The sequence below is a fragment of the Cavia porcellus genome, unplaced genomic scaffold (genome assembly GCF_034190915.1).
Source record: "Cavia porcellus strain 051 isolate PalLab524CR breed Dunkin Hartley unplaced genomic scaffold, mCavPor4.1 scaffold_11, whole genome shotgun sequence".
In the NCBI taxonomy this organism is placed as follows: domain Eukaryota; kingdom Metazoa; phylum Chordata; class Mammalia; order Rodentia; family Caviidae; genus Cavia; species Cavia porcellus.
In genome coordinates this window covers 58,131,902-58,158,358 of record NW_026947494.1, presented here as the reverse complement: position 1 = coordinate 58,158,358, position 26,457 = coordinate 58,131,902, and the positions used below count along the sequence as shown (strand labels likewise).

Below are 26,457 nucleotides of genomic sequence, written 5' to 3'. Positions count from 1 at the left end.
CCAGTGCTTTTAGGCCGATGTTGAAGCCGCACATGATGGGAGTGTGTGACATGAGAATCACAAGTTCAAGGCCAGCTTGGTGGGCTTCACGACTTTGTGGAACCCTGTCTCAAACTCGAAAATAAAAAAAGGCTGGGGATGTAGTTCAGTGGGAAACCCCTTAGTTCAATGCCCAGTACCTCAATCCATCAAATACACAATTATTTAAAAAGCCTTCAGGAGGAATATTTTAGTGACAGAAGGCTTCTGTCTTTTGACTGCCTCAGTGCCAATATCCTGGTTATGGTATTGTGCTGTAGTTGTTGAAAATGTTACCACTTAGGGAATGCCACATGCAAAAGGATCTGGCAGTTTCTATTTCTTACAACTCCATGTGAACCTACAATAACCTCAAAATAAAAGTGATGCCTGAAAGAATGCTCATTGTTCACCTTTTGGGGTCTAGAAGCTATCAGCTGGGCAAATCTGCAAACACTGACTTTTTGGCTGCCACCAGTTCCTTATACATCTGGCCTGCAAAATGACCTGTTGTCTGAAGTTTATGTCTTTAGCAGCACCCTGGCAACCAGCCATTCTTTCTTTCTTTTTTTTTCATTGATACCAGGGATCAAACTCAGGACCTATGTGCTTGTCAGGCAGGTGCCTACACTGCTGAGCTAAATCCCTGGCTCAAAGAGCTATTATTTCTAAGGCCAACACACCTTGCTTTTCCATTCTGCTAACACGGAACTGATCACCCAGTGTCACATATATCAGAGCCGCCCAAGTTGGCACAACAGATAGTTTCCCCTGTATTGTGTGAATCTGTGTGTTTGCCAGTTTGGCAGGTGAAAAGTGTTAAGGTATAGTTTACATTTCTCTTAGAGTAATGCAGGTTAAATGTCTTTTAATATCTTAAGTTTGTACTTTTTCTGTGAACTTTGCTTATGTGCTTTGCTTGTGTAATAATGGTATCAGACTAATTTTAGAATACATGCTGCTTAGAGAAGTTTTGAACACTTACAAAGCTTGTGCTCTTCTCTACAGACATACATACATACTGAATTAGAATAGTCCTTGTGATCTCTGAACTCTTGAGTTCTCTCCAAATTGAAGCGGAGGCAGCAGTTATCAGGAACAACGAGTTAAGAGAAATACGTACTAAATCAGACAGCCAGTATTTGGGTTCAGTAATATGTTTCTCAGATGCTCGCAAGATTTGGAAACCGCAGAGCAAATCGGCTGAAAGCAAGCAATGCCAATCAGCGAGAGAATACGATGAGGCCCCTGCTAAACCAAAGTGGCCATTCTTTCTGACCTTGCAGGCATCCACGAGGCTTTAAAAAGGCTGTGCATTTCAGGAAATCATAGAAGCTTGTTTTACTCATTTGGCTCCTGATTAAAATGTGAAATATACTGAAATTAGATACTTAGGTGTCTGGGACTAGCTAATTAGTCCCAGCCAACTGGTAAGGTCAACCAAATACAGTAGAGCCAGGCTCAGAACTCCTCTGGTGCAAAACGCAATAGGAAACACAAGACCCAGTTCCTAGGCTGGAGAGGGCAAGAAGGCTTTGTCCATGCGCGGCTCGCCCCGCCTCTGTGACATCACGGAAGCCCCACCCCCAACTGCAGGAGACTGCCCTTACCGAAGCAGCGTGCTGGCGTCCCGGAAGCTGCCCCTTCCCCGGGTCATGATGGGCAGCAAGATGGCGTCTGCCAGCCGGGTCGTCCAGGTAAAGGGTTTCCATTGCTTTTCCGCACGCTGGGCGGTAGGGATGGTGCAGCTATAGCAACAGCTTAGGGAGGAAAGGCGGTGGCACAGGACGCACAGTGACCGCGCCCGCGCTGGCGCATAGGCTTGTATGAAAACAGGTGGTTAAGCCCGTCGCGTTGGGCAGTAGAGCAGCGCCTCATGCTTCGCTTTGGGGACGAGGCTTGTGGCAGGTATCTAGCTGCCTGCTGTCCCCGAGGTCACGGCTTCTCCGCCACCCCCTCAGCCTTCAGAGTCTGCTAGCTAGGCCGCCCTCAGGAGCTGGGCCAATCGCAGCCGCTTATTCTCCGGGATTTTCATGCTCAGCCAATTGGGAGAAGGTGAGAGCGGGGAGTGGGGAGGAAGCGCGCTGGCTCTGACCTGGTGTCCCTTCAAGGTCTCCGGAGGGTTGGGCCCCTAGTAGGCCCTCTGGACATCATCCTAGCCCAGGGCCCATTGCACCCAACTCTTCATGCAGGCTGGAGCTGCGCGCGTGGGCTGGGGGGTGTATAGAAATAAGTGCATGTGGGGCTGGGGACTTAGCTCAGCGGCATAAGCGCCTGCCTTACAAGCAGGCAGTCGTGAGTTCCATCCCTGGTACCGATAAAAAGGAAAAAGACAAAAAATAAAAGAATATGTGCATGTAAGTAGTCGCTAGTGTATATTGCTAGTATGTGTATTAGTGTTGACTTCCCAAAACTTTTTTTTCCTTTCGCTTTTTCTTATTTGGTGCTGGACTTTGAACCAAGCAGCTAGTCAAAGCCTGTGCCTAGTCAAAGGCTGTACCATTGAGCTGCACTCCTCCCGTTTTGAAACAGGGTCTCGCTTCGTTGCCTGGACCGACCTAAAGCGCGTAATCCTGCCTCAGACCTCTGAGTAGCTGGTATTACAGGCTTGTACCACTATGGCCGTCTCCCCAAATCCTTTTTCCCAGTGTTTAGGCGGCTAGAGTAACGTTGTTAATCCACCTATGAGCTATTAATTCCTGGCCGCTTTTGTATTTAGGTCTCTAGCTGTGGTCCCTAGCTCAAATGGAAGAAGTAAAGTTAACATTTGAAATGAATACCATCTTTTTGGTCATACTGGGAATTGAACCTAGGACTTTTGCATTGAGCCACATCCACAACCCTTTTTTTCTTTCTTTTTGATACTAGGGATTGAACTCACCGCTTCACATTTGCCAAGCAGGCACTTTGGCTGCTGAGCTAAACCCCCGGCCCGCAATCCTTTTTAAAATTTAAAAAAAAATTTTTTTTTTTAATTTTTGAGATAGAGTCTTGCTAAATTGCCCCATTTTGGGCTCCAATTTAGGAATCTGCTGCCTCAGCTTCCTAGACTTAATGGAGTTACAAGTGTGCACCACCATACTCTGCTGGACACATCGCTTTTTAGTGGGTCTGTACTTCTGTTTAACCTTGAAAACATATTTGATAGTTTTTAGCATTCACATAAGAAATTTATTTCCCTCTGTATTACGTCATCTGCTCATACCCCCTCTTGTGATAGTTACAAGGGTTTGAACCCAGGGCTTTCCCACCAAGCTATATTTCTTACCTTTCTTTTCTTCTTCATTTTTATTTTGAGTCAGGGCCTCACTGAGTCGTTAAATTCTGGCTGGGCTCAAACTTGGGATCCTCCTGCCCTAGTCTACCAGAGTGCTGGGATTACAGTCATGCATTACCATGTCCAGCAGGATATTACATCTCTTATAAGACCTCTTCCAGAAGCTCCTGAAGTTGTTACCTAAATGATAACCTAGTCTTTGGTCCCATTGCAATAACTAAGCTTCACTTACTCATTTAATGGGTAGTTAACTGAGCATTAACTAATTAAAGATTCTGTAAAGACAGAACATTTGACAATGGTTTTGTATCCATGATATATAACCATATATAGCAGTAATACATACATAGCCCAGTTTAAAATGGATAAACAAGTGGGTACTGCACAAAGACACTCCAGTAAACAGAAATGTGTCAAGAGGTTTTGGAAGGTACTACAATGACCATCAAAATAACTAAAATTTATTTTTTATTGCTGGGATTGAACCTGTGTCCTTCTGCTGCTCTCTGAGCTACAGCCCCAAGTCTCGAGACTAGAATTGAAAAGACTGGCAATAGGGCTGGGGATTTAGCTCAGTGGCATAAGCGCTTGCCTTGTAAAGCAAGCAGTCATGAGTTCAATCCCCGGTACTGATAAAAAGGAAAAAGACAAAAAAAAAAAAAAAAAAAAAAAAAAAAGAAAGAAAAGAAAAAAACTGGCAATAGCAAAATGCTGGTGCAGGCCTGTAAGGAGACCAAGGCAGGCCAGACGTCTCAAAGAAAAGGTAAAATGCGGTACAAAATAGAAAGGACCTGAACCCTTTGTACACTGCTTGGGGAAAGAGTATAAAATGGTACAACGATTTTAGAAATGGTCTCTAACAGTTAAACATATACTTCTATTACCCTACAAGTGTATGTAAAGGCTTGTTACCCAAAAGGAATGATACACATACCTACAAAATATATATATATATATATTTTTTTAAATTTTATTTAAGGGGGAAAAAAAACAGAAAAAGGGTATAAGTTATACAGAATTTCAGAAAAAATAAACAGTAGGAAATCACTAGTTAATAGAGTACATATTGTCATCTTAGAAATAATTGTTCAAGTTACAAAATTCAAGCATATAATGTGGACATTCAGACAGTGAGACTGCAAACAGTTCTGTTCAATGATCCAACAAAACTCAGTAATATGGTAATCTATCTTATTCACTTAAATATACATGCAGTTAAATCATTTAGAGCACTTTCTTTTCCTCTTTTTTGTACAATGACAACTACATATTTTGGGTTTTATTACTCCCACAGTTCTTATTACTTTTTTTTAAAAGAGGATAAAACCAAATGTGACATAACAAAACAGAGTCAGTTAAATCAAAAGGATGAACATAATACATAATGTAAAAACAAAATACAAGGTGATCAACAATGGTTCCCATAATGACTCTTGCTATCTTAAAACGAATTGCCTATATCATCAGTTATAATAAAATTGAACAAAACAGTAAAGAACAAAATCAATAAAACCAAAACATTGGAGACATTATAGGACTTCAAAAGAAGATAATAGTTAAACCAGAATGGGCGTCATAATGAATCTTATTGTCTTCACAGTTGGTGCCTATACTCTCAAACTTGGTACTATCAAGCAAAACAGAATAGAGGAAAATCAGTCAAAACAAGATGGTGAGAGCAATACAGGGTTTCAAATCAAGTTAATAGGAAATTAAAGTGGGTTACTATAATATATCCTGCTATTTTTTTTATTTTTCCCTTAATTAAAAAGATAAGAATAAAAAAGTAAAAATAAAAAAAGGAGATTGAGATAAATGAGGACATAACAACGAAGCAGCACAGGTCAAAACATAACCATTTAAGCAAAATAGTGTTTCACCACAAGATAATCCTGACATAAAAGTAGTTACCATAGTGTCTCTTTCCTTGAAATCTTTGAGTATAACTTCGTATACTGTAGCATAAAACATATCAAGACAATGTAAAACCATTCAAGAGAATCACAGTATTACAGGGTATTTAGAATCAAATAAACAGAAAATGAACAATGGTTTCTGTATAATCTCCTTGTCTATAAAAGTTTTTGTTTATATCATCACATATAATAAAATCCAGTAATATACAACATGTTAAGACTGATGGAGACAGAAGAACAAAAGCTTGATGGAACTTCAAAACATCAGCACTAGCTATTATGATGTCTTGTTTTCTCTAAAATAGCTGTTCTTACCATCCAACCTTTTCTGCCTCATTTCTGTTGAGCTCTTTTTCTGTCATTAGTTGTCAGTTTGTCTTCTTCATTTCACTTTCTGCTCCATTCATTGTGGCCTCTCTGCCACTGTTTCTGGAATCTTGGTATTTTTCTTTTTTAGAATATCCCGCAGTATTCTCTGTAGAGTTGAATTGGTGGTTGCAAATTCCCCTAGTTCTTCTTTATCCTGGAAGCACCTTGTTTTTCCATCAATTTCTAGGAACAGTTGTGCAGGATATATCAATCTTGGCTGGAGATTATTATCTTTCAAAGCTTGAATTATTTCCCCCCATGCTCTTCATGATTTGATGATTTGTGCGGAGAAGTCTGCTGTAATTCTGATGGGTGTTCCCTTGTAAGTGATCTGTTTCTTGTCTCCGACAGCTTTTAATATTCTGTTCTTATATTGGATTTCTGGAATTTTGATTATTATATGTCTGGGTATAGTTCTGTTTGGATTGTAGGTGGCTGGGGTCCTGTATGCCTCATACATCTGAGTATCTTTACCTTTTGCTAAATTAGGGAAATTCTCCTGGATTATTTCTGTGAATAGCCTTTGTGGTTCATTTGTTTATGTCCCTACTTCTTCTTTTATGTTCTTAAATCTAAGTTATACATCCTCTTATCTTCTAGCCTTTGTATTATTGCTGTTTGTTTCCTTGTTATTTTTAAGAAGTCTTTCATTTCATGCTCCCACATTACAAATCTGCCCTCCAGTTCAGATAATCTATCCTTAGTTTCTTTCAAGCTGTTATGCCAGCTTTCAATAGAGTTTTTAGTTTCCTGGTAATCTCTTTGAACCTGCTTCACGTATGTTATGTTTTCTCTATTTTCTCCATCAAACAATTCTGCCCTTTTTTTTCTGTTCTTCCATTCCACCATCTGTTTTTTCTTGGGCGGTGCTCAGCATTTCTCTAACTATTCTACTTATATCTTGCTTTATTTCGTTAAATACTTCATTTTTAAACTCGTCTATGAGGCTCTGGAGATATCGCTTTATGTCTATTGGTGCCGTGTCTGATATTGCATGTTTCCTGTCCTCATTCTCCTTTGCATTTACCTTTCCTGGATCAGTGTTCTCAGAATTGGAGGCCCGAGGACCCTTTCTTGTTGCCTCCTCTTCTCATATTTTTTATTCCTTCCATACAGGAGTATATAGGAGGCCCAGTTTCTTTCTTTGTCTGTTACAGTTTGTTTGAATTGTGCTAGCTAGGTGTTCCCACCCACTGCAGTGTACTAGGGAGACACATACTGGGGCAGCCTCTGATGGGCCTGCCCCTCCAGGTCAACCTACTGATGGGCCTGCCCCTCCAGGTCAACCTACTGAAGGCTTCACTGCTAGGGTTCACCATCAGGCACTGGGACCTGGTTTGGGCTAGCCTACTGGGTATTAGTCCGCGGCTTCACCCAGGCCAAGCGCTCCCCACCAATTCTGCTTGAGAGGGGAATATGCGACTAAATTCACTGCAGCGTCCTGTGCGGTAGTCTGCCCAGTCCCAGAATGTCCTCTGTTGGTGCCTCCTAGTCTATGTAAGGGTCCCTGTTCCTCTCACTCACCGCAGGTCAATGCAGGGCTCCTCGCCAGTCCCGCTCTCGGCTCCATTTGCCAATTCCTGCTCTCAGAGCTTTCGCATCTCTGTCCCTGCTGTGCCGATTCAGATGCAGCAACAGCGGCAGGAAATTCAAATCACAGTTTCCAGAGGCACGGATTCCAGCTTCAGCACTGAGATTTTATCTGTTCTGGTTATAGCACTGGGATTGCATTTCCAGTTGGTTTCTCTCAGCTTAGTTCATTCCTGGGTCGGCAGTGTATATCTCCCCTTGCTTAGGACTCCTCACACCGCACCATTCCTGTATTTTAAGCTGGCTATCCCAGAGAGCCTCCATAGCTGTTATCTGTCCACCATGTTCTCCCAAAATACATTTTCTATAAAAATGCTCACAGATGGGAAGAAAGTGTTCAAATGATCAAATGAGAAGGGGAACAAGGGAGGGGGATAGAAAAGAAGGAACAAGAAAAAACAAGAAGGGAAATAATGAAAACAGCTTTGGTAAATAAGGGGTGGGGGGATGGGTTGATGGGAGTGTAGGGTAATAGGAAAAAAGCAAGATATATCATGTCCGAGTGCAAATTTCATCTGACGAATGGTATCACTATGTGTATCTAAAATGTACCAATAAAATAAAAGCAAAAAAATGCTGAAAGAGCTAGGTATATTGTCATGCCAGTAATCCTAGCTACTCATAAGTCTTAGATAGGAGGATTGCCAAGTTCAAGGCCAACCAGGACAACTTAGTGAGACCCTTGCCTCAGAATTTCAGGCTGGATATGGTGGAAGATGTCTGTAATACCAACACTTTAGGAGACTGAGGCAGGAGGATTGCAAATTAGAGCCCACTCCTGGCAATTTAGTGACCCTGTCTCAGAATAAAAAAAGAGCTGGCAATGTAGTCCAGTGTAAAAGTCCTGAGGTTTAATCCCCAATACCTCACAAATCTGTAATAAAAATGTTGAAAGTGTTTGGGGTGTAGCTCACTGGTAGCATCCCTGGCCAGCATGTATGAAGCCCTAAGTTCAGTCTCCAGCTGCTTTACTCATGATGAGTGTCAAACTGGACACAGTGGTCAACCTGAAGTAATGGAAGAGAGTCTGTGTGTTAGCTTTCCCATCACTGTAGCAGATGCCTGACAATCAGCTGGTAAAGATGAGTTGTATTGTAGTGCATAGTTAGAGGTTTCAGTCCATGTCAGTTCAGGACTGTGACCAGGCACTGCAGCACCACATGACAGGAGGGCATGGCAAAGCAAGTGCTTGCCTCATGACCAAAAAGCATAAAAGCAGAAGGAGTGGGAGTCCTGCCTTCCGTTGCACAGACCATCCCTACAGCCTCCCCTGGACTACAGCCTCCCCTTAGGGCCCTCCTGAAAGGCTTCACCACTACCCCTTGTGCCAAGCTGAAGACCAAGCTTAACCTTTAGCACTGGGGGATGGACCACATCCAAACTATAGTACCATGTGTAATTTGAAATTACATTATAATTCCAGGCATAAACAATGCATACTATACAAGCTATTTGAGGAAGAAGTATTTCCTAAAAACATTGCAAAGATGGGGCTGGGAATTTAGCTCAGCAGCATAAGTGCCTGCTTGAGAAGCATGAGGTTGTGAGTTCAAGCCCTGGTACCCCCCCAAAAAAAAAAAAATCACAAAGGAAGACTTGAGCAAGCATATCATGTTCTTGAATTGGAAGATTAAACATGTTTGTTTTTGAGATAGAGACACATTATGTAGTTCAGTCTGGACTTGAACTTGTGATCTTCCTGCCTCAGCTTCAGGAGTGATAGTGTTGTGGGAAAAATTGAGTCAACAGTAGCCAGGAGTTCAGGAGAAGAAAGGAAATTTTATTAATGCTAGCGGACCACAGAGGGGTAATCTTCAAAGTCTGAGGTCCTGATTACAAAGAGTTTGTCTTATTTATAGGGTGGTAAACAGGTTATAAGAACAAGATAAGCTTTTTTGGAGCCCAGTATACGACAGGTATTTGTGATGACCATAGTTGTATATGTCACAGGTTGTTTTTAGCACGTTCACAGAAGTTTAAACTGGTGACAAATCGTGTCATTTAGCTGAGTTCAGTGGCAGAGAACAGAATGACTGCAACTTTATTGAACAAAATGGCTGCAGTTAGGTCAAGATTTCTGCTTCAAAGGGATCACAGGCATGTGCCTCTACACCCAGCCAGAGTAAGCATTTTGCAGATGCCATTGTAAAGATGTCAGTTTTCCCTAAGTTAAATTTATAATTTCTTGGAAGCCCAATAAAAATATCACCAAGCTTTTTTTCCCCCTTGAGTAAACAAATTGATTATAAAGTTTATTTGGAAGAATAAACAACAAAATAAAAGACAGATTCCTGGAAAATTATAGGTCATGAAGAAGGTGACTTGTAGATATTACAATGTGATACAGGGAATGTAGCTCAGTGGTAGCTCAGAGAACTTTCTTAGCATGTGTGAGGCCTTGGATTTAACCCCAGTACTACAGAAAAAAATTTTTTTTGCAATCCTCTATTAGAACACTGTAGCTGGGCATGGTGGCACACACCTGTAATCCCAACACTCTGGAGTCTGAGACAAGAAGATCGATGGAAGTTTAAGACCAGTCTGGGCTACAAAGTGAGCTCAAGGCCAGTCTGTACTACATAGTAAGACCCTGTCTCAAAAACACCAAATAAGTAAATAAATCACTATACCACTAAAGGATGAGTAGCTAGTTAAGTGGAACAGAAATGCCTGCGCATAGATCCATATGCATATAGAAACTTATCATTTGATAAAAGGCAGTATCTCAAATCAGTGGTGTCTCAAATCAATGGATGAAAAGGACTTTTTTTGTCTGCATGCTCAGGATTGAACCCAGAGCCTTACACACACTAAGTATGCACTGTGCCCCTGAACTACACCATGGGCCCCAGGAAAGGACTCTAAAAGGTGGAAGAGGCTGAGTGTGGTGGCACACACACTCAGGAGACTGAAACAAGAGGATTGCTGTGTGTTTGAGACCAGTCCTGGCTACATACCAAGAGCCTATTGCAAAAAACAGATTTAAAAAAGGCAGAAAATATGACTGGAGACCCATATGGAAAAGGATGAACTGAGATTCATTGCTCTTATTGTATATAAAGAATACATTTATTTGCATATTTGCCGCACCTGGTTTACACTCATTTTAGGGAGTAGGTACATGTACATAACACAGCTTAATTCTTGTTTGATCTCCTTATCCCTTCCAACCAACTCACTTCTGTTTTTAAATCTTCTGTCCCCACTTTCATTCTCATCATTTTTGAGCTCTGAACTCATTTATGATGTATGTTTACATTCATTGTGAGTATTTGGTACTTTACTTGAGACATTAAATCTTCCCTTTCCTGTCTCCTTTCCCCTTGCCCACTGGATCCTTTCCCATTTGCAAAAGATTTGTCTCCTTGTTTCCTTTCATCCATTATTTGTTTTGCTTTTTATTTGGACTTGACCTTACTCAAATGAGTGATACTGGGTGTTTTTTCAGTTTCCTAATACTTTATTATACATATACAAGCTGTTATCATAGGTAGAAAGTGAACAAAGTTTACATCACACCTCTTGTATACTTTTTTTTTACAGCTTCCTGTGAATCTATAATTATTGTGTTTAGAAAATTAGAGACCCAAAGGTCTCAGGTGTTGAGAGTTAGGACTTTCAGAAGGTAGTCACCTTCTGAAATGGGGGTATGGAATTCATCAATAGATTAATCCATGATGAGTTCATTGCAGGACGTGCAGGTTAAGAGGTGGGGCCTAGTCCAAAGAGGTGGGTCTCCGGCAGCATGAGGGCATGAAAGGGTACAGTCTTGTCCACCACTGCCACCTTGACTGCTTCCTGTCTGCTATGGGGTAGGCAGCTTTCCTCTATCATGCCATTGTCATTTCTGCCTTGGAACCCACTGAACATGGACTGAACCCACTGAAACTCTGAGCCAAAATAAACCTCTCCATTAAGTTGCTGGTGCCAGGTACTATGTTTTAGCAATGGGGATGCTGACACAATTATTGCAAACAAAAAGTTTTTAAATGAAATCGTGTAAGTACCAACTGAAATTTGAGTTTCTTTATATCGTGGAAGTGGGGAAAACTTTCCTAACTATGACTTAAACTCCAGAAGCAACAGGAAAAAGTGACAATTTGGATTGAATGAAAAAGAGAGGGAAAAAAAAGCTTCAAAAATGAATGAGAGCTGTCAACACAATTTTTTAAAAACATGAAAATGGGCTGTTACACATACCAGTAATCCCAACACAATGGAAGGCTGCAGCAGGAGGATCACAAGTTTGAGACCAGCCTGGAAGCCTTGACAAAAATCTCCTCTCAAAATAAAAAGGGCTGGGGATGTAACTTAGTCCATGCTCCTGGGTTCAAACCCAGGGCAAAACAAAACAAAAAGCAAAACCAGAAAATTAGCTGTTTGAGTAAATGATCAAGCTCATAACAATAGAAATAAAATTAACACTTTGTGATAACATGTTCAATCAGATTTTTTATAAAAACTTGGAGAATAGTCTGTTGGTAAGGCTGTAAGAAGGTAATCGTTCATTGCTAACAATATAAAACAGTACATGCAACATCTTTGAAGAGCGAGTCTGGCAATAGTTAGCAAAATTATGTTTTTACCCTTTGACCCTTTTCCAGGAATGTATTCCACAAATACCCTGGCAAATAAGGTACGAGAGTATTCACTCTATGGCATTATTCATAGCTATAAAACACAAATACACACACACACACACACCCTGGAAACTATGCAAATACTCAATAGTGGGGACTTGGTGTTTATCAAGAACTTCTAATTCCATTCTTAGCACATTAGCAATCTTTCTTTCCTTTCCACCTACATTTATATTTTCCTTCCTTCATAAGAAAGGCCTTGGCTCCCCAAAATATCCATGTTGCATGCATTCATTTGCTCATTCCTACAATATACACAAAATGCTTTCAGACTAACTGCATGTACCCAGTTGTCAACAGCCAACCTTCTGAGTAAAAGTTCAGATTTCTTTATGTGACTTTTTACCTTAGACTAAGGATGTAGCCTGCAAACATTATGTACAGAGGTTTTCTGGAATTGATCCTTTTCTTCCTGTTTAATTATATTATCTTTCTAATACAGTTGTTTAGAGTTTAAAAAGACAGTTTGAGACAGGAAAATCATAAGTGGATCGGAATTGTAAACTTGTTAGATGATGAAAGTATGGGATTTATGGTTTAACAAAAATCCTTGTCTGTCAATGATACATGTCAATAGGTGAAATAAAATGTATGGGCTGTGTCTGACGTTGGAAGGTGATGGTCAAATAAGAATGACTCTTACTGTCCAGGCTGTATAAAAAGTATGTCGGGATTTATTACACTACTCTGCATTTTCTGGTTTTTTTGGAAGAGTCTCAGTGTATAGTTTAGGATGGCTTTGAATTTTCTATGTACCCTAGGATGGCCTAGAACTTGTGGAGATCCCCTTGCCTCATCTTGCTGAGTGCTGGGACTACAGGCATGAACCTCCATGCCTCACAACACTCAACTTACACTTTCATCGTATGCATTTAAAATTTTTTTCTTTGAAAAAGGGAGAACCCAAACATAAGTGAGAATTTAATTTAAAAGTCCTTGTGTATGGATGTATAGGATATATGGGGGTAGTACTGAGGACTTTTCACTTAATCTTTTTTTTGATACTGGGGGATTGAACTCATGACCTTGTGCTTCATTGCATTAAATGGGCACACAAAAGGTACGTAGATAGGGAGACAGATCTTCGGCACACGGGCAGGGGACCAAGAGATGAAGGGAAGGGAAAGGACAGTAAAAGAATTAAAATGTGTTGTATATGTGTGACAGCTCCCCATGAACATAAGTATTACTTTTTGTTGTAAAAAAGAGAGGGAAAAAAAGTGCTCTAAAGGATACAACAGCAAGTGTGTTTAGGGGTGTTAAATAGCTGACCATATTAATGTTTTTGGTTGGATCATTGAACACAACTGTTTGCAGTCTCTCTGTCTGAATGTTCACTTTGTATGCTTTGATACTGTGACTTGAGCAACTATCTCTAAGATGATAATGTGTAATCTATTAACTGGTGATTTCTTACTGTTTTTTTTTTTTTTTTTTTTTGTAGTTCTGTGTTACTTGTACCCTTACACCGCTTTGTTTTGTTTTGTTTTTTCTCTTTTTCCTTTTAAATAAAATTTAAAAAAATAAGTATTACTGAATACACATACTAATAAAAATATTTTTAAAAATTTGTAGGTGATTTTTACCTTTTAAAAATATTTTTTGGGGTAGAAATGTGTGAGAAAGTTTCTCACTGTGTATCTCTGGCTGACCTTGAACTCACAACAATCCTCCTGCTAGATCCTCCTGCATGTGCCACTATGCCCAGCAAAAATAAATTCTTACAAGCCAAATACCCCACAAAACATCATACACCTAAATATAAATACATTGTGATTACACAACTGCACATTTATGCTGCTTGCTAGTGACACAGTCTTACGTTACACAACTTTGTGGTTTGACCCATTGTTCAGTCCTGTGACTAGAAACCTCCGATAGCCCCAGGTAGGCTCTGGACAAGGGATAACACCAGAGTTGATCTCATTTTTTTAAAGTTTGATTTAAGTGTTAAATTAAAAAAAAGCATATCAGTTACCATTGAGTACACTGTAAGGACAATGAATTGTAGAGGAGGAAGGAGGAGACAGGAGGAAACCTTTTTTTGTTTATTTTGGTACTGGAGCCTGAACCCAGGGCTTTGCATATGCTAGGTGAGTGGGGCCAACACTGAGCTACACTTCCAGCCCTTTTCTTTTTTTTGTTTGCTGTTTTGGAGACAGTGTCTCACCAAGTTTCCCAGGCTGACCTTGGGTTTGCCATCCTCCTACCTCTGCCTCCCAAGTACCTAGGCTAGTGATAGCCAACCTGTTGGAGCTTTCAGTGATAAATAGCCTGGTGTGGCACATATGCCATAGGTGTGCCGCCGCTGCCCTAGGATTACAAGCATATGTCGCTATGCCTGATTTATTTATTTATATGCCTGATTTAGAAATCGTTTTTCTAATAACTTGTCACTTCTACACTGAGTGTTTTGCCCAAGATAATACAGCAATAAGTATTTATATGACAACTAAAATAAGAAATGGGACGTTAGTGTGGTGCAATTTTGTTAGTCTACAGTGCAATGCAGCAAAAGCACTGAATTCCAGTGAAAAGTAAGACCTAACTGGAAAATAAACCTTAGCATGATTTTTCAGTACAGTGCTTTAAAAAAATATGGCTCAAAAAAGAAATATTGCTCACATTTGAGATTTCCTCCTGAACATGACTCACCTGTAACTAGGCTCACCACGTCATTCAGTGGGGAAGACATTTGAAAGTGGAGGGAAAGGTATAGACTGGATAAAATGCAGAATAGGAGAGAACTGGCCTTCTCTCTAGAAAACCAGCATGTTTGTCCTTGTAATTGCATCTAGAAGATGATAGTAGTATTTGTGATCTAGAGATTGCTTATACTAGTAAACTACATATATATGTAATAAAATTATGTATATAGTGTGTGTGTGTATAATATATAAGATAAAAAAATTGGCCAAGTGTGCTAGCACATGCCTATAATCCCAGCACTTGGGAGGCTGAGACAGGGTCACCATGAATTCAAAGCTAGACAGGACTACATTTTAAGACCCAGCCCCAAAAACAAAAAACAAAAAAAAGAACTCCTGCAACTTTCTATAAGTGAATCACAGTACAACCACAGATCCTCAGCTCTCCTTTATTCCACTTGACTGGCAAAAATAAAACTGTTACGAAGAGATTATTTTTGGGAGGGGGCACAGCGAGGAAACTAACTTTCTTCATGACATTCATCATGTTCTAGCAAAGCATTTGTCTCCAAGGACTAGACCTTACTAGGGAAAACTGCGATCTGTAAAGCCAGGAGAGAGCCAGGCCACAGTTTCCTTCCCTAGGAGGGTGCAGTCCTGTGGAAGTGGCCTGGCAGCTTCCCCTTGGGAAGGTCCTTGAAGAGGAGGGGCTCTGGAAAGGCCCATCCTGGAGTGGGGAGAGAAGGGATCACCTCTTGCAGAGGCCTAGGCTCTCTGGATGCAGGATGAATCAAATGTTTCAGAATAGCTGCAGAAACCAGAGAGGTCAGCCCTTACCCTTGTGGGTGCTATGTAAGCATCTGAACTTGATTCTGAAAACTGAAACATTTTTCAGGCTTTTAGAAGGGGCAACAACATGATTATTTCAAGAAGTTTAGCTAGCCAAGAACAGTGGCACACTCCTGTAATCCCAACACTCACCTGTAATCCCAATACTCAGGAGGCTAAGGCAGGAGGATTGTTGTGAGTTCGAGGCCAGCATGAACTGCATAGTGAAACCCCATCTCAAAGATACAAAAAACAAGACAAAAAAAAAAAGAAATTTAGCTATGCAAATTTTCTCTCTAGAAAAAAAGGGTCTTTTTAACATGAAAGATATAAGAGATTGATTGATTGATTGATTGATTGACTGATTCAGTATTGCTCATGACAACAGAATTAATGATGAATTTTCATACTAGACCCAGTGACCCTATTCTTTCTGTACTGCGCAAAGTGCATTATATGTAGCATACATGTACAATGATAGTGCAGATAAATACTTCAACCTCACTAGTTGCACAGTGATTATAGAAAGTAAAATGTGCCCTGTTCCTGAGATTTTTAGTATTGTATAATCAGAAAATTTCATACTGATGGGTTCAATTAAAGTCCTCTGTAACAGTATCTGGTGTTTTGGGGGCAAAAACATTAGAAAAACATTATTCCAAAATACATATATTTCTAGGTAAAAGAAAAAGACAAAAAGCTATTAAGTCAGGCGTGATGGTACATGCCTATAATCCCAGCACTTAGGAGGCAGAGGCAGGAGGATCACCTTGAATTTGAGGCCAGCCTGGGCTACACAGTGAGTTCAGGGCCAGTATGACTACACAGTGAGACATTTGGCAGGGAAGAGAGCAGCTACCAAATGTTTTAATCAGTTTTCTATAGATTTTGGGGTTCTAGTGTTTACACTTTTGTGTTTTTCTGCATTTTTTCCAATTTTTTCTTACAAAAAATGTTTTTTATAGATAGAAGGTGTTTTTTAATTACCTAGTTTTCCATACGGTTGTTTGCTCTTTGTCCTGTTCTAGCCCAGTAGGTGTTCTCATAATAGGGAAATCACACTCAATGAAATCTCACCAAGCCATGCAACATAGAACCCATGATCCTCTTCACTGGATTGTGTTAGACAGTAAAAGTCTGTGATGTATAAAGTACAGAGTTAGGAATAGCACATAATCAATAGTTCACAGATTAGCTTTCATGGGTGAGGAACAGTATAACTTAAAATTGGTATGTCGTCAACAAATTGTATTATGTACGAGGGTTAGGAGGTCATTGCTTGTACAGTAAATGAGAGGGTTTTTTTTAATGCATTTTATTTTTCCTTTAGGTAGTCAAGCCACATACACCATTAATAAGGTTCCCTGATAGAAGAGACAATCCTAAACCCAGTGGTAAGTTTTCCTTTATCTAAAATTTTTTTAAAATGTATATATGGTTATTTAGAAATAACTTTTTGATTTTTTAAAAAATTTTAACACCACATACATTTATTAGAAAAGAAAATTATGAAATATCCTTTCTTTGAGAAATTAAAAATAAAAGACAATAAAAGAAAATAATAAAGATCAGAAAACACAATCCCTTATCAAACTGCCAACATCATTTTTCATAAAGATTAACATTTTGATTCTTACATTTCTGTAAAAATAGAAAAGACTCAGAATAGTCTAAACAACTTTGATATGGGAACAAAACTAGAACTCCAACCCTCCCCAATCCCACAACGTATCACAAAGTTACACTAATCATGACAAAATCAAGATAGACAAACCACCAAAGTACCAATATAAAGTCCCCAAATAGATAATCACATAAGAGATAATTGATTTCTGGCAAAGATGCAAAAGTGGAGGAAGGATTGTACCCTCAATTAATATACTGGAATAACTGGATATCCACATGCAAAAAACTTTATAGCACATCAGAAATTTCTTAAGACATCCAATAGTCAACACAAAATGGCTAACAGTGGGTTAGTTAAAGTAGAGGCAGGTGTGACCTGAGTCGTTGCTTAGTTGAAGTCATCGTCTCTGGGACAAAACACATGTTTTTCCTTATCGTACTAATGAAACAATTTATTTCACTACTAAGTATGTTTTCAAGGTGCATCCATTTACATATAAAAATGTCTATCATTGTTTATGGCTGAACAGTATTCTATTATATAGAAACACCACATCTTTTATCCATTACTTAGTCAGTTGGCATTTAGATTGTTTCCAAGATCCGGCTATTATAAACTGTACTGCTCTAAACATGGGTGCACATATATTGCTATGGTATGATGTTTTTAATTCTTTTGGGAAGATACCCAGAAGGGGAATAACTGGGCCACTGATTTCCACAGGGGTTGCAACAGTCTGCATTCCCAACTAAGAAGTGTTCCTTTTTCCCCACAGTCCCTCTAGCATTTGTTACTGGTTGATTTCTTTCTGGGGTGAAGTATTACTCCTGTTTTCTTTTCTTTTTTTTTTTTTTTTGTTTTGTTTTGTTTTGTTTTTATACTGGGAATTGAAACCAGGGCTTTGCACTTGCCAGGCAGGAACTGTGCCACTGAGCTACATCCCCAGCCCTTTTTTTGGTCTTTTTGAGACCTCACTTTGCAGTTCAGGAATCCAGGCGATCCTCCTGCCTTAGTCTCCCAAGTGCTGGGATTATAAGTGTGTACCACTGTGCCTGGAACCTCTTTTCTTTTATTCACTCTTTTACCTACTGATTCTGTCAGTAACTACTTCTTGGATTGCTGAAGTCTTTAGCAATTATTGAAACTATAAACTAGTTCTGAAAGGGTTGTGTTTTTTGTTTTACCAGATCCTCTCTCTCTTAATACTTGATCTTTAATTCAGGGAGAATTTGAATAGATTTTATGGGAAATATTTTTACTTAACTATTAAAAAATAAGATAAACAAGTGTAACAACATTGAGAAAACTAACTTACTGACATTCTTATTCTCCATTGTAAGATCTCCCTGTGGTTCTTCTGTTTCCATTGGCTCTATTGTATATTACTGGATTTTATTATGTGTGATAGTATAAACAAATTTAATATGGAAAATGAGATAATATAGTAGCCATTTGTTCGTTCTCTGTTTTTTGGTTCTGAAAGCCCTATAATATTTTCATTCTCTTGAGTGGTTTTATACTATTTTGTCGTGTTTGATACTATAATGTATGAAATTATGCTCAATTATTTCAAAGAAAGAGACATTATGGTAGTTACTGTTAATTACAGGTAGTCTTGTGATGAAATACTGTGTTGCTTACATTGTTCTGTTCTGATCTGCTTTGTTATATCCTCTTTTGTCTTAATCTCTTTAAAATACAAAAATAAAAAAGATCTGCCTGTGAACTGTACCATGTTGGCAAAAACTTATGTGAGACAACCATAGTGCATTGAACTCTTGACTAGAGAGTTCTTTTTTTTTTTTTTTTTTTTTGTCTTTTTGAGAGAGTCTCACTCTGCATTTCAAGCTGGACTTGAGCTCACTTTTTAGCCCAGGCTAATCTCAAACCCTCAGTGATCCTCCTGTCTCAGCCTCCTGAGTACTGGGATTATAGGCATGTGCCACCGTGCCTGGCTGTTTGACTAGAAATTGTATTAGACTTTTTTGTTTTGTTTTGTTTTGTTTTCTTATTTTTTTAAAATTTTATTTAAGGAGAAAAAAAAAGCAGAAAAAGGGTACAAGTTATACAGAATTTCAGAAAAAAAATAAACAGGAAATCACTAGTTAATGGATTGCATATTGTCATCTTAGAAATACTTGTTCAAGTTACAAAATTAAAGTATATAAAGTGGACATTCAAACAGTGAGACTGCAAACAGTTCTGTTCAATGATCCAACAAAACTCAGTAATATCATTGTCTATCTTATACACTTAAATATACATGCAGTTATATCATTTAGAGCACTTTCTTTTCTTCTCTTTTGTACAATGACTATTACACTTTTTGGGTTTTATTACTCCCACAGTTCTTACTACTTTTTTAGAAGAAAGTAAAACCTAATGTGACATAACAGAACAGAGTCGGTCAAATCAAAAGGGTGGACATAATAGATAATGTAAAAACATAATACAAGCTGATCAACAATGGTTACCATAATGCCTCCTGCTATCTCTAATAGAATTGCCTATATCATCAGTTATAATAAAATTGAACAAAAGAGTAAAGAACGAAACCAACAGAACCAAAACATTGGAGACATTACAGGTCTTCAAAAGTAGATAATAGTCAACCAGAATGGGCGTCATAATGAATCCCACTATCTTCACAGCTGTTGCCTAAACTTTTGAACCTGGTACTATCAAGGAAAACAGAATAGAGGAACATCAGTCAAAACAAGATGGTGAGAGCAATACAGGGCTTCAAATCAAGTTAATAGAAAATCAAAGTAATATATTATATTATTATAATATATCCTGCTATTTTTTTATTTTTCCCTTAATTAAAAGGATAAAAATAAAAAAGTAAATAATAAAATGGAGATTGAGATAAAAGAGGGCATAACAACAAAACAGCGCAGATCAAAACATAACCATTTAAGCAAAATAGTGTTTCACCACAAGATAATCCCGACATAAAAGTAGTTACCATATTGTCTCTTTCCTTGAAATCTTTGAGTATAACTTCATATACTGTAGCATCAAATATATGAGAACAATGTAAAACCATTCAAGAGAATGACAGTATTGCAGGGTATTTAGAATCAACTAACAGAAAATGAACAAAGGTTTCTGTATAATCTCCTTGTCTATGAAAGTTTTTGTTTAAACTATCACATATAATAAAATCCAATAAGATACAACATGTTAAGACCTATGGAGACAGAAGAACAAAAGCTTGATGGGACTTCAAAACAATATGATATTAAATCAGCACTACCTATTATGATGTCATTTTCTCCAAAATAGCTGTTCCTATCATCCAATCTTCTCTGCCTCATTTCTGTTGAGCTCTTTTTCTGTCATTAGTTGTCAGTTTGTCTTCTTCATTTTGTTTTCTGCTCCATTCATTGTGGCCTCTCTGCCACTTTTTCTGGATTCTTCGTATTTTTCTTTTTTAGAATATCCTGCAGTATTCTCTGTAGGGTTGAATTGGTGGTTGCATATTCCCCTAGTTCCTCTTTATCCTGGAAGCACCTTGTTTTTCCATCAATTCCCAGGGATAGTTGTGCAGGATAGATCAATCTTGGATGGAGGTTATTATCTTTCAAAGCTTGAATTATTTCCCCCCATGCTCTTCGTGATTTGATGGTTTGTACGGAGAAGTCTGCTGTAATTCTGATGGGTGTTCCCTTGTAAGTGATCTGTTTCTTGTCTCTGACAGCTTTTAATATTCTGTTCTTATATTGGATTTCTGGTATTTTGATTATTATATGCCTGGGTGTAGTTCTGTTTGGGTTGTAGGTGGCTGGGGTCCTGTATGCTTCATACATCTGAGTATATTTACCTTTTGCTAAATTAGGAAAATTCTCCTGGATTATTTCTGCGAATAGCTTTTGTAGTTCATTTGTTTGTGTCCCTACCTCTTCTTTTATGTTCTTTATTCTTGTTATAGATCCTCTTATCATCTTCTAGTCTTTGTATTATTGCTGTTTGTTTCTTTGTTATTTTTAAGAAGTTTTTCCTTTCATGCTCCCATAGTACAAATCTGCCCTCCAGTTCAGATAATCTGTCCTTAGTTTCTTTCAAGCTGTTATGCCAGTTTTTGACAGAGTTTTTAGTTTCCTGGTAATCTCTTTGAACTTGCTTCACATATTCTATGTTTTCTCTATTTTCTCCATCAAACAATTCTCCCCTTTTTTTCTGTTCTTCCATTCCACCATCTGTTTTCTTGGGTGGTGCTTAGCATTTCTCTAACTATTCTGCTTATGTCTTGCTTCAGGTCATTAATAACTTCATTCCTGAACTCGTCTATGAGGCTCTGGAGATAGCGCTTTATGTCTATTGGTGGCATGTCTGCTATTGCCTGTTTCTCAGGATTGGAGGCCGAGGAGCCTTTCTTGTTGCTCCCTCTTCCCATATTCTTTGTTCTTTAAATATGTAGGAGGCCCAGCTTCCTTCCCTGTCGGCCACAGTCTGTTTGAATTGCTCCGGCTAGGTGTTACCGCCCAGCCTATGCGGGGCTGCTCCTCCAGGTCAACCTACCGAAGGCTTCACCACTAGGGTGCACCTCCAGGCACTGGGACCTGGGTTGTGCTAGCTTACTGGGTCTCAGCCAGCAAGCTAGGCACTGCTCACCAATCCTGCTTGAGAGGGGGATATGTGACTGAGGTCACTACAATGCCCTGTTCTGGCAAGTCTGCCTGGTCCCAGAATGTCCTCTGTTGGAGCCTCCTAGACGGTGGAAGAGTCCCAATTTCCCTCACTCACCGCAGGTCAATGCACAGCTCCCCGCCCATCCCACTTTCAACTCCATTCACCAATTACCGTTCTCAGAGCTTTCGTGCATCTCTCTCCCTGCCGAGCCAATTCAGACGCAGCGGCGGCGGCAGGAAACCCAAATCGCGTCTTTCAATGGCGCGGGCTCCAGCTTCCACGCTGAGGCTTTATCTGTTCCTGTTATAGCACCAGGATTTCATTCCCAGTTGGTTTCTCTCAGTCCAGTTCGTTCTTGGATCAGCAGGGTATATCTCCTCTTGCTTAGGATTCCTCTCTCCACACCATTCCTGGATTCTAAGCTGGGTCTCTCAGAGAGCCTCGGTAGCTGCTGCTATCTGTCCGCCATGTTCTCCCAGAAGTCCTTTTTTGGTTTTTTTTGAGACAGGGTCCCACTATGCAGTTCAGGCTGGCCTTGTACTCACTTTGTAGCCCAGGCTTTTCTCAAATTTGCAACAATCCTTCTGCTTCAGCCTGCTGAGTGCTGGATTACAAGAGTGCACCACCATGCGCATGAGCCCTTTTTGGTTTTTTTGGCTTTTTGAGACAAGGTCTCACTTTGTAGTCCAGGCTGGCCTTAAGCTAACTATATATATCCCAGGCTGGCCTCAAACTTGCAGCAGTCCTCTTGCCTTAGCTTCCCAACTGCTGGAATTACAAACATGTTTTACCATACCTGGCCTGCAGACTTTTTTATTGGTAGTACCATACATTGAACCCAGAACTGTGTGCATGCTGATCAAATGCTTTACTATGTCTTTAGCTACGTCTTCAGCATATCTTTTTAAAATTTTGAGTCAGGGTCTTGCTGATTTGCTCAGATAGTCTCAAACTTGGTATCCTCCTGCCTCAGCCTCCCAAAATAGTTGGGATTACTGGTATGTTGCATGATGTGCAGCTGTTTTGCAATCTTTTTTTCATTTTAGTAATTCATTTACTTAAAACTACTACTTGCTGAGCATGGTGACTTGCACTGCTAGTCTCAGCTATTTTGGATGCTGAAGCAAGGAGGATCCCTTGAGCCCAGGAGCTTGAGGCAAGCCTGTGCAGTACAGTGAGATACATTACACACACAGGAGGAGGCATGTAACTCAGTGCTTAGCATGCACAAGCTCTTAAGTTCAATCTCCAGCACTGCAAAACTTATACCAAAAAAAAAATAATAATAATGCCCCTTATTTCTTTTAAAATGAACACTATGAAATTATAGCCAACAGGGGGCTGGGGATTTAGCTCAGTGGCATAAGTGCCTGCCTTGCAAGCAGGCAGTCGTGAGTTCAATCCCCAGTACCGATAAAAAGAAAAAAGACAAAAAAAAAAAAAAAGAAAGAAATTATAGCCAACCTAGTAATCCTACATTTATGTCTTATAATTACAGTACTTCAAAAATTATTTGAAGAATGACCAGATTTCAAGAATGCTTTTATGCAACTGTTGATAACTCAAAATAAAATTTTAAGGAATATAATTCTCTAATTTGCTTTTTTCCTTTTTTAATTTTAGTATCAGAAGCTTTGAGATCAGCAGGGATCCCATCTCACTCTTCTGTAATTTCACAGCCTTCCAAGGGGAGTAAATCACCAGAGATGCTGATACATCCAGGTCCACCAGACACTGCAGAAATACTAAAAACACTACCTCAGAAATACAGAAGGAAACTAATATCTCAAGAGGAAATGGAGTTTATCCAAGTACGTGGTTGCTTTTTATCATAAGACCGTGCAAAACCCCATAGAATTTGGCTTTAGAATTTCTCTAGCTGACTTATGCTCTTCCTGTAGTCAAGTGTATTCAGACCTAAGACAGAAAAGTAGTACAGGATGGAGAAAGAGAGCTTTGCTGGGACCTCAGTAAGTGTGCACACTATGTCAGTAGATAAAGGCACATGACACTGGACATTGTGGCACACACTTATAACCTCAGCACTTGTGAGGGTAAGGCCTGAGCCTGGATTGCCAAGTAATACTTTCTGTCAAAAAAAAATCTGCTGGGCTTGTACCTCAGTGGTTGAGCACTTTATGCATGAGACCCTGTATTTGATCCAGAGCACCACCAAAAAAACAAAAGCTCCCAGAACTCTTCGGGAATTCAACAATTTTTATAGTGAAAAGAGCTACTGAGTACAAATAATTTGAAGACAGCTGATACAGATCAACCTGAAGGTGCTTCAAGGTCTGAAGTTCTAACAATGGATATCAGTGTCCCAAACCATGAAAGCCTTACATTGTTTTTAAAAAGCTAAAGATCTTGTTGGGCATGGTGGCACATGGCTATAATCCCAGTACTTGGGAGGTTGAGGCAGGAGGATTGCTGTGAGTTCAAGATCAGCCTGAACTACACAGCAAGAGCCTGTCTCAAAAAAGTGGGGCGGGGATATACCTCAACAGTATAGCTATAGCACCTGTCTAGCAAGTGCAAGGTCCTGAGTTCAATTCCCAGCACCAAAAAAAACAACAACAAAAAAACAAAACTAAAAAGCTAAAAATCATGTGCTTAAAATTGTGTAAATCTGGGGCTAGGGATTTAGCTTAGCGGCATAAGCGCCTGCCTTGCAAGCAGGCAGTCGTGAGTTCGATCCCCGCTACCGATAAAAAGGAAAAAGACAAAAAAAAAAAAGTTGTGTAAATCTGTATAGTGACAGTAACGTTTTTTGTCACAATTTAATATCTAATCTTTTTTTATAGTATCTAATCTTACTGCTTTATGTTTGCCTTTTCAGCGTGGAGGTCCAGAATGATTGTGGCTGCTGCTTGTCATCAGACAAAAGAATTATCTTTATAGTGAAGGACTTACAGAATGACATGAAAAGCTGTATATTAAACAACCTTAATAAATATTCTGCAAAAAGAAAAAAAAATACAGAAAATTTAGATGGATATTTGGATCTTCTAATTTATGAACCTTGGTCAGCTTCTCCACAAGCTTACCTAATTGTTTATATACTTTACACTTATTAAAGTATACATTTGAAAGTGTTAGCCTATTAATTTACTCTTGATTTTCAAGTAATACCAGTGACAAACTAGGAAAAGCACAGTGTCTAGTGAGTAAACTAAGGATTTCACACCTTATTTTCTGATTCTGTATAGAAATAGAAAAAAAAAAAAAACGCACTAGATATAATTACTGCACTAGGGGGACTGGGGATTTAGCTCAGCGGCATAAGCACCTGCTTTGCAAGCAGGCGGTCGTGAGTTCGATCCCTGGTACCGATAAAAATGAAAAAAGACAAAAAAAAAAAAATTACTGCACTAGGGAAGTGGTTTTCCTGAAATTATAAGAGGATTGGTAAAACAACATCAACATTAATCTTGATTCTGTAAGGTTTTTTCATTCACAAAGTTACTGGAGTAAACTGGCTTAAGCATATCCTATTGTAAATGATAAGTATATAACCAATGACTAGGATGGAAACCTGGGAGACAATTTTAAAATGTACTTGTAACCTTGATTAAGAAAAAAATCAGTATAAAGTGGAAAATAAGAGATCAAAATGAATATAGATAGGAATAGATGTTTCACTAGAAATTGCAGTATCTGTTTGGGGAATGTTAAAGTCTTGGTCTTTGGTTTATTTTGCATGTGATCACGTGTGCAAATCCTGATGACCCATTAACTTTCTTAAACTTAATATCTGAAAAGCTCATAAAGTCAGGCTACATATTTGGCTTACGAAGCTATACAATTTTAATAGGCTTTTCCTGTGCCAAGTGAAAGTAAAGCCTCAGAAAACTAAATAAATTCTCTTTCATATTTGTGATAATTTCTAGAATATGATTCAAAGTCATCCCTGATAGTAAGGGTTAGCTCAAGAACAAAGAACTGTGGAATTGTTTTGGGTTTTTTTTTTTTGAACTGGGAATCAAACTGAGGACCTTATGCTGCATGCCTGTAATCCCAGATAATGGAAGGCTGAGGCAGGAGGATTGCTGAGAGTTCAAGACCAGCATGAGTCACACAGTGAGTTCAGGATCAACCTAAACTATGTAATGAGACCCTGTCTCAAAAAAAAAGCTTTATAAACTGCAAAATGCTACGCAAGTGCTTAATGGCTTTTATATATGGAGTGAACGCTTGGCCATAGTATCATCACTAAACACCTCTGCATTACCATAAGATGTTTTGGGCTAGGGGTGTAGCTTGGATTCAATGTGTGCTCAGTATGCACAAGGCCCTCTGGGTTTTATCACCAGCACCAAAATACAATGGTCTCAAAATGGGAAGGTACGTGTCAGTAGCATAGTACAATGTGAATATCAACATCCATCCCATGTATACCTTGGCTCTCAAGCTTCCTACCATCAGAGCATCTCATTACCTTTTTTTTTTTGGTACTGAGAATACAACTCATGACCTAGTGCTTGCCAGGCATGCGCTTGTGCAGCTGAGCTAAACCCCCGACCCCTTACTACTTATTTATACTACAAGTGAGATTAAATGATTGTTAGTAATGTGTTTCAGAAGGAACTTTGACCTTGGCAACCTGCATCACTTAATATGATTTGCCCCCATTAAGAAAATGTAAAAAAAAAAAAAAATAATAATGTGTATCAGCACTTTGGGAGGCTGAGACAGGATAACAAGTTTGAGCCTACTCTGGGAAATTAAACAAAACTGCCTTAAAAAAAAAAAAAACTAGGAATGTAGCTCAGTGTAAAAGTATTAGGTTCAATCCCAGTGATCCACACAATTGGTAAGAATATTGTTTTCTGCAATGTGAGAGTTTTATGTAACTCCAAGTAGTAACAAAGGCCAGAAAGATAACTAGTGTTGACTAATTAAATATTTA

General features: G+C 39.0%; 1 protein-coding gene across 1 annotated transcript; it reads left to right on the top strand.

Annotated features, from left to right (window-relative positions):
* Positions 1 to 1,544: 1,544 nt before the first annotated feature.
* Positions 1,545 to 24,640, top strand: Kgd4 (alpha-ketoglutarate dehydrogenase subunit 4). Its single transcript, XM_063258308.1, has 3 exons — positions 1,545 to 1,715; positions 23,228 to 23,359; positions 24,388 to 24,640. Exons 1-3 carry the CDS (start codon positions 1,560 to 1,562, stop codon positions 24,403 to 24,405), a joined length of 306 nt encoding a protein of 101 aa, XP_063114378.1. The 5' UTR covers positions 1,545 to 1,559; the 3' UTR covers positions 24,406 to 24,640.
* Positions 24,641 to 26,457: the final 1,817 nt, after the last annotated feature.